Genomic DNA, 12,066 nt, shown 5'->3' with positions numbered 1-12,066 from the left:
GAGCCTAATCTGGCCCGTGGAGGTTCTGCATCTGGCCTGCGGAGCCTCCTTGTGTTCCTCCAGTGGGTATGGCTTGGCCTCCAAGCCCTGCCCACTGGAGGAAGCCCTGTGCTTAGGTGAAGGCACAGGAGCATTGCCAGAAGAAAAAGATGGCAACTTAGCACCAGTGCCATCACAAGCCAGAGCCTCCACCATCAGAAGAATTCAAGCCCCACCCACTTCTAATCATGCCCCGCCCCTTGCTTATATCATGCCAGATCCATAAAGGTGGGGCGATGCCAGGATGGAGGGAAGGACATTGTCATGCATGATAGACCATGCTCCACCTCGCTGTCCCTCCCAGAGCTCCAATGTGAACAATTCCCGTCTGTCACATGACATCCACAACACTCAACTGGCCTAGATGTATTGCTTGAAAGGGAACATGGTCAGAAAAGGTTATTGGTGCATTCTACGGATGTTGGGAGGGCCCCATCCACTTCTGCTGCAAGAGTTTGCCCCAAGATCCAATAGGGAAGGAGGAAGTCAGTCTGAAATAGGAAAGTCTGTTTTTTTTCCACCGCATATATATGTCAAATCCAGAATGTTTAATCAAAATTTAAAAAAAAATAACAACTTTGAAAACTCAAAATCCTTAACGCTTGTGTGCCTGTGTGTACCATATTGTTAATTCCAGCACTTAAGCACTTCAGAAGGCTTTTCAACCCTTGTGAAATGTTTAAGGCAGCCTTCTCCAACCTGGTGCCCTCCAGACTGTAGACTACCACTCTCATCATCCCCAGCCAGCATGGCCAACACATCTGGAGGGTGCTGGGTTGGGGAAGGCTGGTTTAAGGCCACAATACTGCACACTCTTGCATGGCTTTAAATACAGATAAAGCTGTGCTGAATCATGGCCTAAACACTTGGTGAGTTCCAGAGCTCAAAGATACGGGTGAAATGGGAACAGTGCAGCTATGAGAAAAGCACAAGTTGTGGAACTCTTCTGTGGCCTTTCTTGTCTCAGTTACCAGGGAAAAGGGGTTTTGGGCCAGCCGGCTGGACGGTGCAAGCCAAAATGGAGACCTATTTGTGGCTGGGCCTCAACAAGCAGCGGAAAGACTTCCTCAGTGGCCTGCCCTGCGGCTTCGAGGAGAAGAAGCTGCCCAGGGGACAAGGCCTCCTGACCTTCCCTCCCATCAGCCTCCTCTACACCAGTAAGAGCGCTTCCTCCTTGCTTCCAGAGGTGCTGGGGCCCAGACGCCTTCTGACATCTCTCCATGGGGAGGGGAAAGTTGGGCCCGTCCAATACATGTGCTGCCTGAGGCAAAGGACAAGATGGTGGCTTCTGCCATGGTGGCACAAGATGGTGGCTTCACATCCAGAACCCACCAGACTGGCAGTGGAATCCTACTTCAACATTGGCTCCTTCCGCCACACCTGAGGCAACAGGCCACCTTCGGGGACGCAGGGCAGCCTGTGTGGCACACCCAGCTCTCCCCTCCAACTCTTTGCCAGCACTGGCTACCCCCCGGCACTGGCCGCCTTAGCAGTAGGGCCAGCCCTGGCAAAGCATATGGCACCGGCTGGGGCAGTCTTCTGGCTTACTTTCCATTTTCCAGGGTTGGTGCTGAAAGTGGATCCTAGGGCGGCTTTCCCCCACCTTGTGCCCTACAGTTGATTTGGACTTCACCTCCCCTCATCCCAGGCCTTTGACCATGCCAGCTGGGGCTGGTGGGAGTTGTAGTTCAAAGCATATGTAGACCACCATGTCGGGAAATATTGTGCCGGGGCAGGCAAGGCCTGTCTCAGAATAGCCCTCATCTCCCCCCACTCCCCACAACTCCTAAGAATCCGCATCTCTCCCCCCGCCAAGTCCAGTGAGTGCCCTCTCTCTGTTTCCCTCCCTGCACAGAGAAACAGGTCTTCCAGCTCCGCGTCCACATGTACCAGGCCAGGAGTCTATTTGCTGCAGACAGCAGCGGCCTGTCTGACCCCTTCGCCCGGGTCTTCTTCATCACTCAGAGCCAATGCACCGAGGTAAGGTGGGCGTGAGGGACAGGCATCTTTTGCCTTTGGCCAGGGGTGTTGAATGTCAGGCCCGTGGGCCAAATCTGGCCCTCCCGGGTCCCAATCCAGCTTTCTAGGGGTTCCCCAGGGGGCCAAGCCCCCTTTCCCCACCCACCGATCGATTCATGGTTTCCCGGCTTTTGTGCAGTTTTCCCCCCATTCTCAAAGGTTGAAATGCCTCTCTGAAGGCTCATTACTGCAGGGAGAGCTTGAAGCACAAATAGGCTGGGGTTCGGGGGGGGGGTATTTTTGGCCCTACCCCTTTTGCCTTTGGCCCTGCCCACCCCCGGGAGCTTCTCCAGAACTGAATTCAGCCCTCAAGCTAAAAATGGGCTTTCCCATAAAGGTTTCTGTACTTCTGCTAAACTTGGGGTTCCTCCAAGCCTGCTGATGCCTCTCTCCCGTGTGTGAATGGTGCTGTTCTGGCTACATAAGGATCCATATTCAGAGAATGTGTTTGCTATTAGTATATAGGATAATAAAAACAGCACAACTGAATGGATCCTTTCCAGCCACAGAGGCAAGAGAGAGGGCTTTTTCAGTGGTGGTGGGATGCCTTCCCCAGAGAGACTGAAAGAACTGGGCCTGTTTAGCCGTGAGAAGAGAAGACTGGGGGGAGATAGGGTAGCGAGATATGACAGCGCTCTTCAAGTCCTTGACAGGTTGTCACAGAGAGGAAGGCCAGGATCTCTTCTCCATCATCCCAGAGTGCAGGACACGGAATCATGGGCTCAAGTGGCAGGAAGCCAGATTCCGGCTGAACATCAGGAGAAACTTCCTGACTGTTAGAGCAATACGAGAATGGAACCAGTTACCTAGGGAGGCGGTGGGCTCTCCCACACTGGAGGCGTTCAAGGCAAGGCTGGACAGCCACCTGTCAGGGATGCTCTGACTGGGATTCCTGCATTGAGCAGGGGGTTGGACTCGATGGTCTTGCAGGCCCTTCCAACCCTACTGTTCTATGATTCTATGATTCTATTTTTCCCAGTGCCCTGTGGAGACCATTTTATTCTCCAGGCCATTTCAAGAACTGTTTTTAATGCTTTTAGATCGTCACACTGTTTTACTTTGCCACTGGTTTTATTTGGTTTTATGGACTGTATTATTTTTGCCCTTCCCTCCTGGTTTTATCTGCTGGTTTCATTATGTGCAGGCTTTTGTCATTGTTCTGTTGTTTGTATTTTATGTTTTTTTATCTTACCTGGACACCGTCCAGAGAACTCTGGTTATTGGGCAGCCTAAAAGTGCAACAAATAAATACATAAATGATAAAGAGTGGGTGTACACAGAACATTAATCATAAACTTTTAACTTCATTAATCATAAACTTTTAACTTGATGTAGGAACATAAATAAGCTAAAGGCAAAGTTAAAAACTCTGATTTTTGTGCAATGTGGCATCATTTTCATATGCAAATCAGCAGACTCAAAGCTGGACCGCCGGGAGGGGCTGGGCACTGGGGACACCGTACTGCGGTGCTTCCGGTCCTTCCTCTCCGGCAGGCACCAGAGGGTAGCACTGGGAGAGGAGGTTTCGGGCCCGTGGCTGCTCACTTCTTGTGGGGTGCCACAGGGTTCCATCCTCTCCCCGATGCTATTTAACATCTATGTGAAGCCACTGGGGGCTATCATCAGGAGGTTTGGGGTGCGATGTCATCAATACGCGGATGACACGCAGCTCTACCTCTCATTCAAATCCTCACCAAGGTTGGCCGTAGAATCCCTGTCCAAATGTCTGGAGACGGTGAGTGGCTGGATGGGGAGGAATAAGCTGAAGCTGAACCCTGGCAAGACCGAGGTACTTTTGGTGGGAGACAAGAGGAGGCTGAGGGATGTTGACCTGGTGTTGAATGGGGTACGGCTACCCTTGAAAGACCAGGTCCACAGCCTGGGGGTCATTTTGGACTCCCAGCTGTCCATGGAGGCTCAGGTGCCAGCTGTGAGCCGGACAGCGCTGTACCAACTCTATCTGGTATGGTGGCTGCGCCCCTTCCTTCCCGACCATCTGCTCCCATCGGTAGTACATGCCCTGGTCTCCTCTCGTTTAGACTACTGTAATGCGCTCTACTTGGGGTTACCCTTGAAGACGGTTCGGAAACTGCAGCTGGTACAGAACGCGGCGGCTCACCTGATTACAGGCAGCCGCCGGCAAGATCACGTCACTCCAGTGCTGAAGGAGTTGCACTGGTTACCAGTTGTTTTCCGGGCCAAATTCAAGGTGTTGGTTTTGACCTTTAAAACCCTATATGGTTGCGGCCCAGCCTATCTCAAGGAGCGCCTCCAGCAACACCAGACAGGCCACTTAACAAGATCAGCCTCGGATGGCCTTCTCTCTGTCCCATCAGCCAGGACAGCTAGACTGGTGGGGACGAGGGAGAGGGCCTTCTCTGTGGTGGCCCCCACTCTGTGGAACTCCCTCTCTAGGGAACTCTACCATGCCCCCTCTTTAATGAGCTTCTGCTGCGCATTAAAAACGTGGTTGTTCAGGCAGGCATTTGGGGTGGGCTAGGGTAATTTTGGAAATGTGATGTTTTTAATGTAGAATTTTATTGTTTTAACTGTTTTGTTGTACATTGCCCAGAGTGGCTGGGTGACCAGCCAGATGGGCGATTAATAAATTTAATAAATAAAATAAAATAAAAAGCCTTTCCACAGATTATGGGAAACAGAGGGTGCTGTTATGAGGAACCATAGCAAAAATCTCCAAGCAGCCAGTAGATTCCACCCATCTTTTTGCCTGTCAGGAAGGGGAGTTGCACAGGAAGCAATTTGACAAGGCTTTTCGGGGTGGGGAAGGATGTTGTGCATCTCTATCCAGACCTTTGCCATCCTCCTCCCAGGTCCTCAACGAGACACTCTGTCCCACCTGGGACCAGCTTCTGGTGTTCGACAATGTGGAGCTGTACGGGGAGGCCCATGAGATGCGAGACGACCCGCCCATCATCGTCATTGAGATCTATGACCAGGACACAGTGGTAAGAGAGCTGGATCAGGGAGGGAGATATGAATCAGGGCAGGAGAGGAAAGACATATGTCTTTCCTCTCCCATCTGATTTGGCTATTGGCCCTGAAGCTTCCCCTTACTGGTTATTTTCGAAAAGTGTGGGTGAGCTGGGGCTCCCCCTCATCAGGATCGAACAACCTTTGCTGTTCTCTTCTGGACAAAATTTCCACCCAGGCCAGCACCTAGCGAGGGCCATACAGAGGCCCTGAGAAGTATGAAGCCCTGTCCTCTCCAGGGCTGTGATCCCACGCCCCTGCTTTGCATCCTTCCAGGGCAAGGCTGACTTCATGGGCCGAACATTTGCCAAGCCTGTGGTGAAGATGTCTGATGAAGAGTACTGCCCCCCACGCTTCCCGCCCCAGCTGGAATACTACCAGATCTACCGGGGCAATTCCACCGCTGGAGACCTGCTGGCTGCCTTCGAACTGCTCCAGGTAATGGCATACCAGAACCCACACTTGGGTTGGATAATGCCGGCCAGGTTTGAAGTCCCAAATATGGCAAATTCATCCTTCTCGCAGAATACATCTTAGGCGATGAAACCCAGTTTGAGCTGGGTGAATGTCATTTTAGCTAAGGAGAGGGTAGGAAATAGATTGGGAATATACCCTTCAGTGCCTAGAGATGTGGGAGGAAATATGGTGCCTACATTTCTATCAGAGTGCAAAGCATAGCAACGTAAGAACATCTCTGCTGGATCAGACCAAAGGCCTGTGTATTCCAACATCCTGCTTCCCACAGTGGCCAACCACCAGATGCCCCCATGGGAAGCCCACAAACAGGGCAGGAGCGCAACAGAATCCTCCTCCCCAGCATCTGATCATTAGAGGCGTGTTGCCTTTGAACACAGAGGTTCCATATCCCCATCAAATTTGTGTATTTTGTTGCTGTGAGCTGCCTTGGGAGGGCTTCTGCCCTGAAAGGCGGCCATGAAATATTTTAAATGAATAAATCATCAGAGGTCATTGCTGGACCCCTCCTACGCCATATAATTTTCTAATCCCCTTTCAAAGCCATCCATGTTTGTGGCCTTCATCCCATTTTCTAGCATCAAATTCCATCAATTAATGATGCATCTGGATACTTAATTGCTCTGGAGAGAGAGAAGGACCATCCTACCTTTCAGCCACAGGCTTTCTGGTGGGTGATGTCCAAAGCCATAAGCACATGCAGAGTATCAATGTGGATTCTGGGTAAAAATACAACCAACAGAAAAACATTCAGCAGATTACTCACCTGCTTTTTAGCTAATTGAATTTAAATACCATTTCACGTGCAGTGCCTTTTTTGAGATACTCAAAGAAGCCTGAGAAAATCCACCAATTAATCAACTGGCACTTCAGTTGAGTAATCTACCAATTAAACCGACATAAGCAAGCGACCCTAGTGTATACCCATGGCTTCAGCATCAGCCATTACATTATTGTGCACTGTGGGGACACCCTGAGCTGAAGGGCAGCCAAAGGAAGTGAAATGCCAGCGATGAAAAACTAAACAAAACAAAGAACAGAGCAGCTTTAAACACTGCTCCTATTTCTCCCCCACACCTGGCTCAGCCTCAGATCTTTCACAGTGTCTTTGAGCCAGTCGCTGGCCTCTCCGCCTAGCCCACCCTTCCCCAACCTGGTGCCCCCAAGATGTGTTGGACTGCAACTGCCATCATTGGCTATGATGGCTGGGAAGGATGGGAGTTATGGTCCAGCACATCTGGAGGGCACCAGGCTGGGGACAGTTGACCGAACCTATATCACAGGACTGTTGTGAAGATAAAATTGCGGCGGGGGGGAGGAATGCCAGGTATGTCACGATGAGTTCCTTGGTGGAAGGACAAGATACACATCTGACAGATAACCAGAACTGTCAAGGATTGCTCAGTCTTTTCTGGTAATGGCTCCCAGATAGCTAGTACGTTGTGTGAACAGCATCTCAGTGGGGCAGGATCCCACCTCACGTCCACATCTTCTTCCTCTGCCTCCCTCTTTGGAAGTGGACACTGGCTTCTCCATCAGCTTGTCTTGCGGCCTGTTTGAGAGTGGGTTTTGTTTTTTACATCTGTGGATCTGCCTGTTTGTCCTCTCCCTACCTCCACCCCCTGCTCTCTCCCTCTCTCCCCAATTTCTATCCTGCCTCTATGTTCTCAGCTTCCTTACGACAATGAAGAGATCAGGTGGACCTTGCTGGCCAGTCCTTGAGTGCCAAAAATCAAGGTGCTTCCCAAGTTGCCACAGCTGCTCAGGGCTCCAGCAGACAGGCAGAGAATTCCAGATGCCCTTCTGGTATCATTGCAGGACTGGATCGTTCTCTTTAGACAGCTGTCCCCCTTGCATTATTTTTCATTTCTGTCCTTCTCATGGGGGTGGTGATGCCGCTCAGAGGCATCTCCACCTTTCCGTGAAGGATCATTACATGTGCTCGGGGTGTAGCGATAATTCCTCCCTCATTCCTGCCCCTTTCTCTTCCCTTGCATATTACTGGCGGATGGGGACTGACATGCAGACAGATCCCCCCTGATCTCCCTGGGCCCCTGCCTCCCTGTTCAGTGTTTTTGACAATCTCTGCCATTTACTCAGCTGTTTACTCGCTGGGAATGCACAGCAGGGGGGCATCCCAGCATGTCGGAAGGCCAGCACACCCCACCGCTGGCCTGCCGCTCTGCCGCTTTGTTCAGAACACTGCAGGCCCAAAATGGCGAGGACCCAAAATGGCGCAGGTGTGGGAAGGCGACACGCCCCACAGCCCTTCACCAGCCAAAACAACCGCCCACAGCCGCAGCACACAGCAGTTCATTCGCACTAGGGGAGACGTAGACGGGGAGGTTATGGTGCTCCATTTGCACATATTTGGAAAAATACCACATTTTTTTCCATTTGAGGAAAACACAGGATAGGTGGGCGGAAATGGTGGGATAATGACTGGACGATGGAGACGTCGTGTAATGGACCCGCACAATTCAGTGAGTGGCCAATCATGAATGTGCGATAAACTGGAGGTGTAGAGATGCCCTCAGTCTATGCAAAGTGTTCCTAATTATTCCTATTAGCTTGAGGACTTGCCTGCATCACAGGATATCCTATTAGATTCTTCTTTAGTATTGATCACAGCTCATCCCCACGTCTTCATGAACTGGGCTATACCAAGTTTTGCTTCGCTACCCCCCCACCCGATTGACTTATGTAAATCACTCACTGCAGTGGGCAGGGGTCTTGGCATACAGGTAACCTCACAGCTGCTGTACACATCTCCTGGAGGGAGGTGTCAGCTCACCCCGGCACTCTTATCTCCCACCCACCTCATTGTTGGCATCTCTGAAAAATTACCAGCATTTTCAAAGTCTCTGTGTCAAATCAAACCGCACCAATTTATTACGGTCACAGACCAAGAAGTTAAAAGATCATTTCAAATACATCATTTATATAAACTGTCCAATTTAAAATCAAAAGAAGAAATTTCACTAAAAAACAAAAACAAAACACAAGTTAAAATAGCCTCAGTTACAATGTTTGAATGAAAGGACAGAATCTCATATCTAAAGCACAAAATCTCATAAACATAATATTAATTATAATATAACCTCTGCAAGAATTTGTTATCTTTGATTTATCATCGCTTTCCTACAAGAAATAGCAGATGCGCAGAAATGTGCTGCATTATGAGTGACCTGAGAATTCCAGTCTGATAATAAATATTTCAAATAAAATGCTTCAGACCTTCCTGTTTTTTTTTTTAAAGAATAGGAGTAATAAGATCTTTTTGGAGGTCACGATAAAAAGGGCAATGAAACAGTACATGAGCTTCCGTTTCCACACGTTCTAAATCACATGGGCTTACTCACCCTTGAACAGGGATCTTATTATATATCTGCCTTCCATACCTGCGGAAGGCAGGACATTTAATCTAGCTAGCGTAAAAGCCTTCCTGTATTTGGGAATCTGCAGATTTGAAATATAATTTTATTTATTTATTTATTTATTTATTTATTTATTTATTTATTTATTTCTATACTGCCCAATAGCTGAAGCTCTCTTTGACATTTTAAATGCAAAGTCTCTGTGTCTGCAATAGCTTTTCTCAGGGGTTCTAGGAAACTGCATGGCTGTGATTTTGATTTGCAGATTACAAAATTGTTATCATCATAATAAAAAATAACAATAATAATGCTGGCATTCCTTTATTTGGCTGGATAAGGAAATACACAGGTAGTTTTTTCGGCTCAAGGATCAAAAGCCAGCAACGATCAGGGTGGAACTTGCAGTGTCTCTTATCTCCCCTTTTTGGCTCTCAAATCCCTTTTCTTTACACAATATTCCATGACTTCCGAACTTCCTTTCCAAGTCCGAGACAAACTCTGAAATGGAAATTTCCAGAGCATGTAACCAGATTATGGAAACATTATTATTATTATTATTATTATTATTATTATTATTATTATTGCTAGTGTTACTACTACTATTATTATTTCTAGACCCCCAAATGGAAACCTGTTGACGGGCAGGTTGTGTGAATGAAACATTTCGCCGTCCTGATGGATGGAACTGGACAGAAGCATCGTGTGTTGGTCAGGGTGGGGGTGGGGGTGATAGAGCTAAAGGAGCAGATCCCTTTCCAGCTGCCTCTTTCTCTCTTCCAGATTGGCCCAGCTGGGAAGTCGGACTTGCCTCCCATTGATGGACCCACGGACATGGACCGGGGCCCCATTCTGCCAGTGCCTCTGGGGATCCGCCCCGTGTTGAGCAAATATAGAGTGGAGGTAATCTGAATCTCTCAGATGGGTATTGTCCGTTCATGGGTGTCTCTCTGGAGACAAAGAGTGTGTCCGCGTGGAAACATCTCCCACTTTAGCCCTGCACCCAGGTGGGTGGGATCGTATTGTGCGGTATGAGTCGTGCACTATGGTTGGTGGCTCCTGTGGGTCTCTCTGGACTGCGTTGAGAACTAGCTGGCATTGGCCCCGGGGCTATGCGGGGTGCGGAAAGTGAGGCACAGGGCAGTGGGGGAAGCGGTCTCTCGTGTGCATTCCTCAAGTGTGGAGTTCAGAACTGGGCACAGAATTCAGATTTTTGAGAATTTTTGCTCTCGTGTTATTCAAAAAGCAATCTCTTGCCCACCCCCAGTTGTCATGGCATCAGAGAGAGACTCGGAAGCGTTTTGACAGAGTTGGGTGGAATGACCGAAGCTAGCCGGTGGGCTGAGCAGGAGTTCTCACAATCAGAGGCCGGGGCTTCTGTCCCATGTACAGCTCTTCATTCATCTCCATGACCAGCAGAATTCACTTCCATAGTTTATGCAGGCCACAGAAATCATATTCCATCGTACAGAATGGTTATTTCTATTCAACTGGAAGCACTGACTGAAGGTCCAAGTAATCCCTGTGTGTGTGTGTGTGTGTGTGCGCATGCGCACGCTCATCAAATCTTTTGTTTTAGCCACTAGGTCAAACAAACAAAACAAGTACTAGATCAAAACAGCAGAGAAAAGGCACATTAAGCAATCATGGAATGAAAACATAGCAGGCAACTTGTGCAGATGAATGACAGTAATTCAGTCATGAGTCACATAAAGCAGCACGGCAAGTCTCCAATTTACAGCCCACCATGTGGAATCAAAGTAATTCTCCCCCTGTTTTGTGGATGCTGTGGACCCAACAGAGGCTTCCCTCCTGATGGGAATAGCAGCTCCAGGGAAGCGCTTTCATCAGGACCATGGTGGGTGTCTGCCTACCCCAGTGCCTCCCTGGCTTCCCTGCAGCTTCTCTTCGCTTTATTATTTTTTAAATGTGGGTGTTAATTGTATTGAAGCAATTAACTTCACATCTGCTTGGGCCCCCGAGAAGTGATTCTGACTGAGCGGCCTGGAAATCACCAGTGATTCTCCCCTCCTGCTGGGCAAAGGCCCCATCTCTACGTCTGGTGCTTCTTCCCTCTAGATCTTGTTCTGGGGACTGAGAGACCTGAAGCGGGTGAACCTGGCCCAGGTGGATAGACCCCGAGTGGACATTGAGTGCGCTGGCAGGGGGGTGCAGTCATCCCTCATCCAGAACTACAAGAAAAACCCCAATTTCAGCACCTTGGTCAAGTGGTTTGAAGTGGTGAGTATTTTCCTCAGCAGTCGAGGCGCAGAGCAGAGGGGGCGCAGACATGGGTCCCTCAGGAGCGCACTGCGGCAGGATCACACTGAAGTGGGCCCAGCTAGGCCAGCCTCCTGCCCCCCACGGCGGCCAGGCAGGCAGGTGCCCCTTGGGAAGTCCACACAAAGGGCCTGGAAGGCAGGAGCCCCCTCTCACGGTCACTCCCTAGCAGCTGATATCCAGAGGCATGCTGCATCCGAGCATGGGCGCGGAGATGCCACGTGCTGTCCGGCACTTTGCCCCTTCCTCAGACTTGCCTTTCCTTCCTTTTGCAGCCAGTGGTCTCCCACCTCCATAACCTGGGCCCAACTAATCAGGCGGGGCGGAACCTCAGGCTTGGGGGCCAAGCCCAGTGTTCCGGGCTTCCCCAGAAGGATGTGCCCCTTTCCGCTGACCACCTTTTGTCTGGCAGCGCCCTGGCCTTGGGGCAATTCTTGTCTGAATCTAGAAGGCTGAGATGGCCCTTCTGAGGGTGGGTGAGCTGCTGGCAGCAAGAGTTCCGAGCCACATATGCTGGAGTATTTGGCCCCACCCCTTTTGCTTTCGGCCCCACCCCCTTTTGCCTTGCCCACCGCTGGAAAACGGCCTCCAAAATGGAATTTGGCCCTTGGGCTGAAATAGAGCCACTTAAAATCTGTTGAATTTCAAATGAACATTGTTTTTCAGCTCAGGTCAGGCCATGTAATCAGCTGACCATCACATCAACCCACCCCAGATTACACAATGACCGCCATTTCCCCTGGCTTTCTGAGTGCACCCGGATCTCCCGCTGTTCCCAGGACTCTTTGGGGGAGGGGCTGTAGCTCCAGGCAGGGTGTTGAAGGACCTCCATCGGGAACCCAGGAGAGCCCCTGCCCGTCACTATCAATGGCCTGACTTCCGCAAAAAG

General features: G+C 49.9%; 1 protein-coding gene across 1 annotated transcript in view; it reads left to right on the top strand.

Moving 5' to 3' along the window:
• The window catches only part of OTOF (otoferlin), a 167,086-nt gene that overhangs the window by 130,009 nt on the left and 25,011 nt on the right, over positions 1-12,066 (top strand). The window contains exons 23-28 of the mRNA XM_084833256.1: positions 1,007-1,196; positions 1,895-2,019; positions 4,890-5,024; positions 5,326-5,487; positions 9,681-9,800; positions 10,977-11,138. Coding sequence (XP_084689382.1) covers positions 1,007-1,196; positions 1,895-2,019; positions 4,890-5,024; positions 5,326-5,487; positions 9,681-9,800; positions 10,977-11,138 — 894 coding nt within the window. The remainder of the gene's footprint in view (positions 1-1,006; positions 1,197-1,894; positions 2,020-4,889; positions 5,025-5,325; positions 5,488-9,680; positions 9,801-10,976; positions 11,139-12,066) is intronic.

The sequence above is a fragment of the Heloderma suspectum genome, chromosome 1, assembly GCF_057233095.1.
Source record: "Heloderma suspectum isolate Gila_16-S chromosome 1, 16-S_ref, whole genome shotgun sequence".
Lineage (NCBI taxonomy): Eukaryota > Metazoa > Chordata > Lepidosauria > Squamata > Helodermatidae > Heloderma > Heloderma suspectum.
The sequence above is the reverse complement of the archived record's forward strand: the minus strand, read 5'-3'. Positions and strand labels throughout refer to the sequence as shown.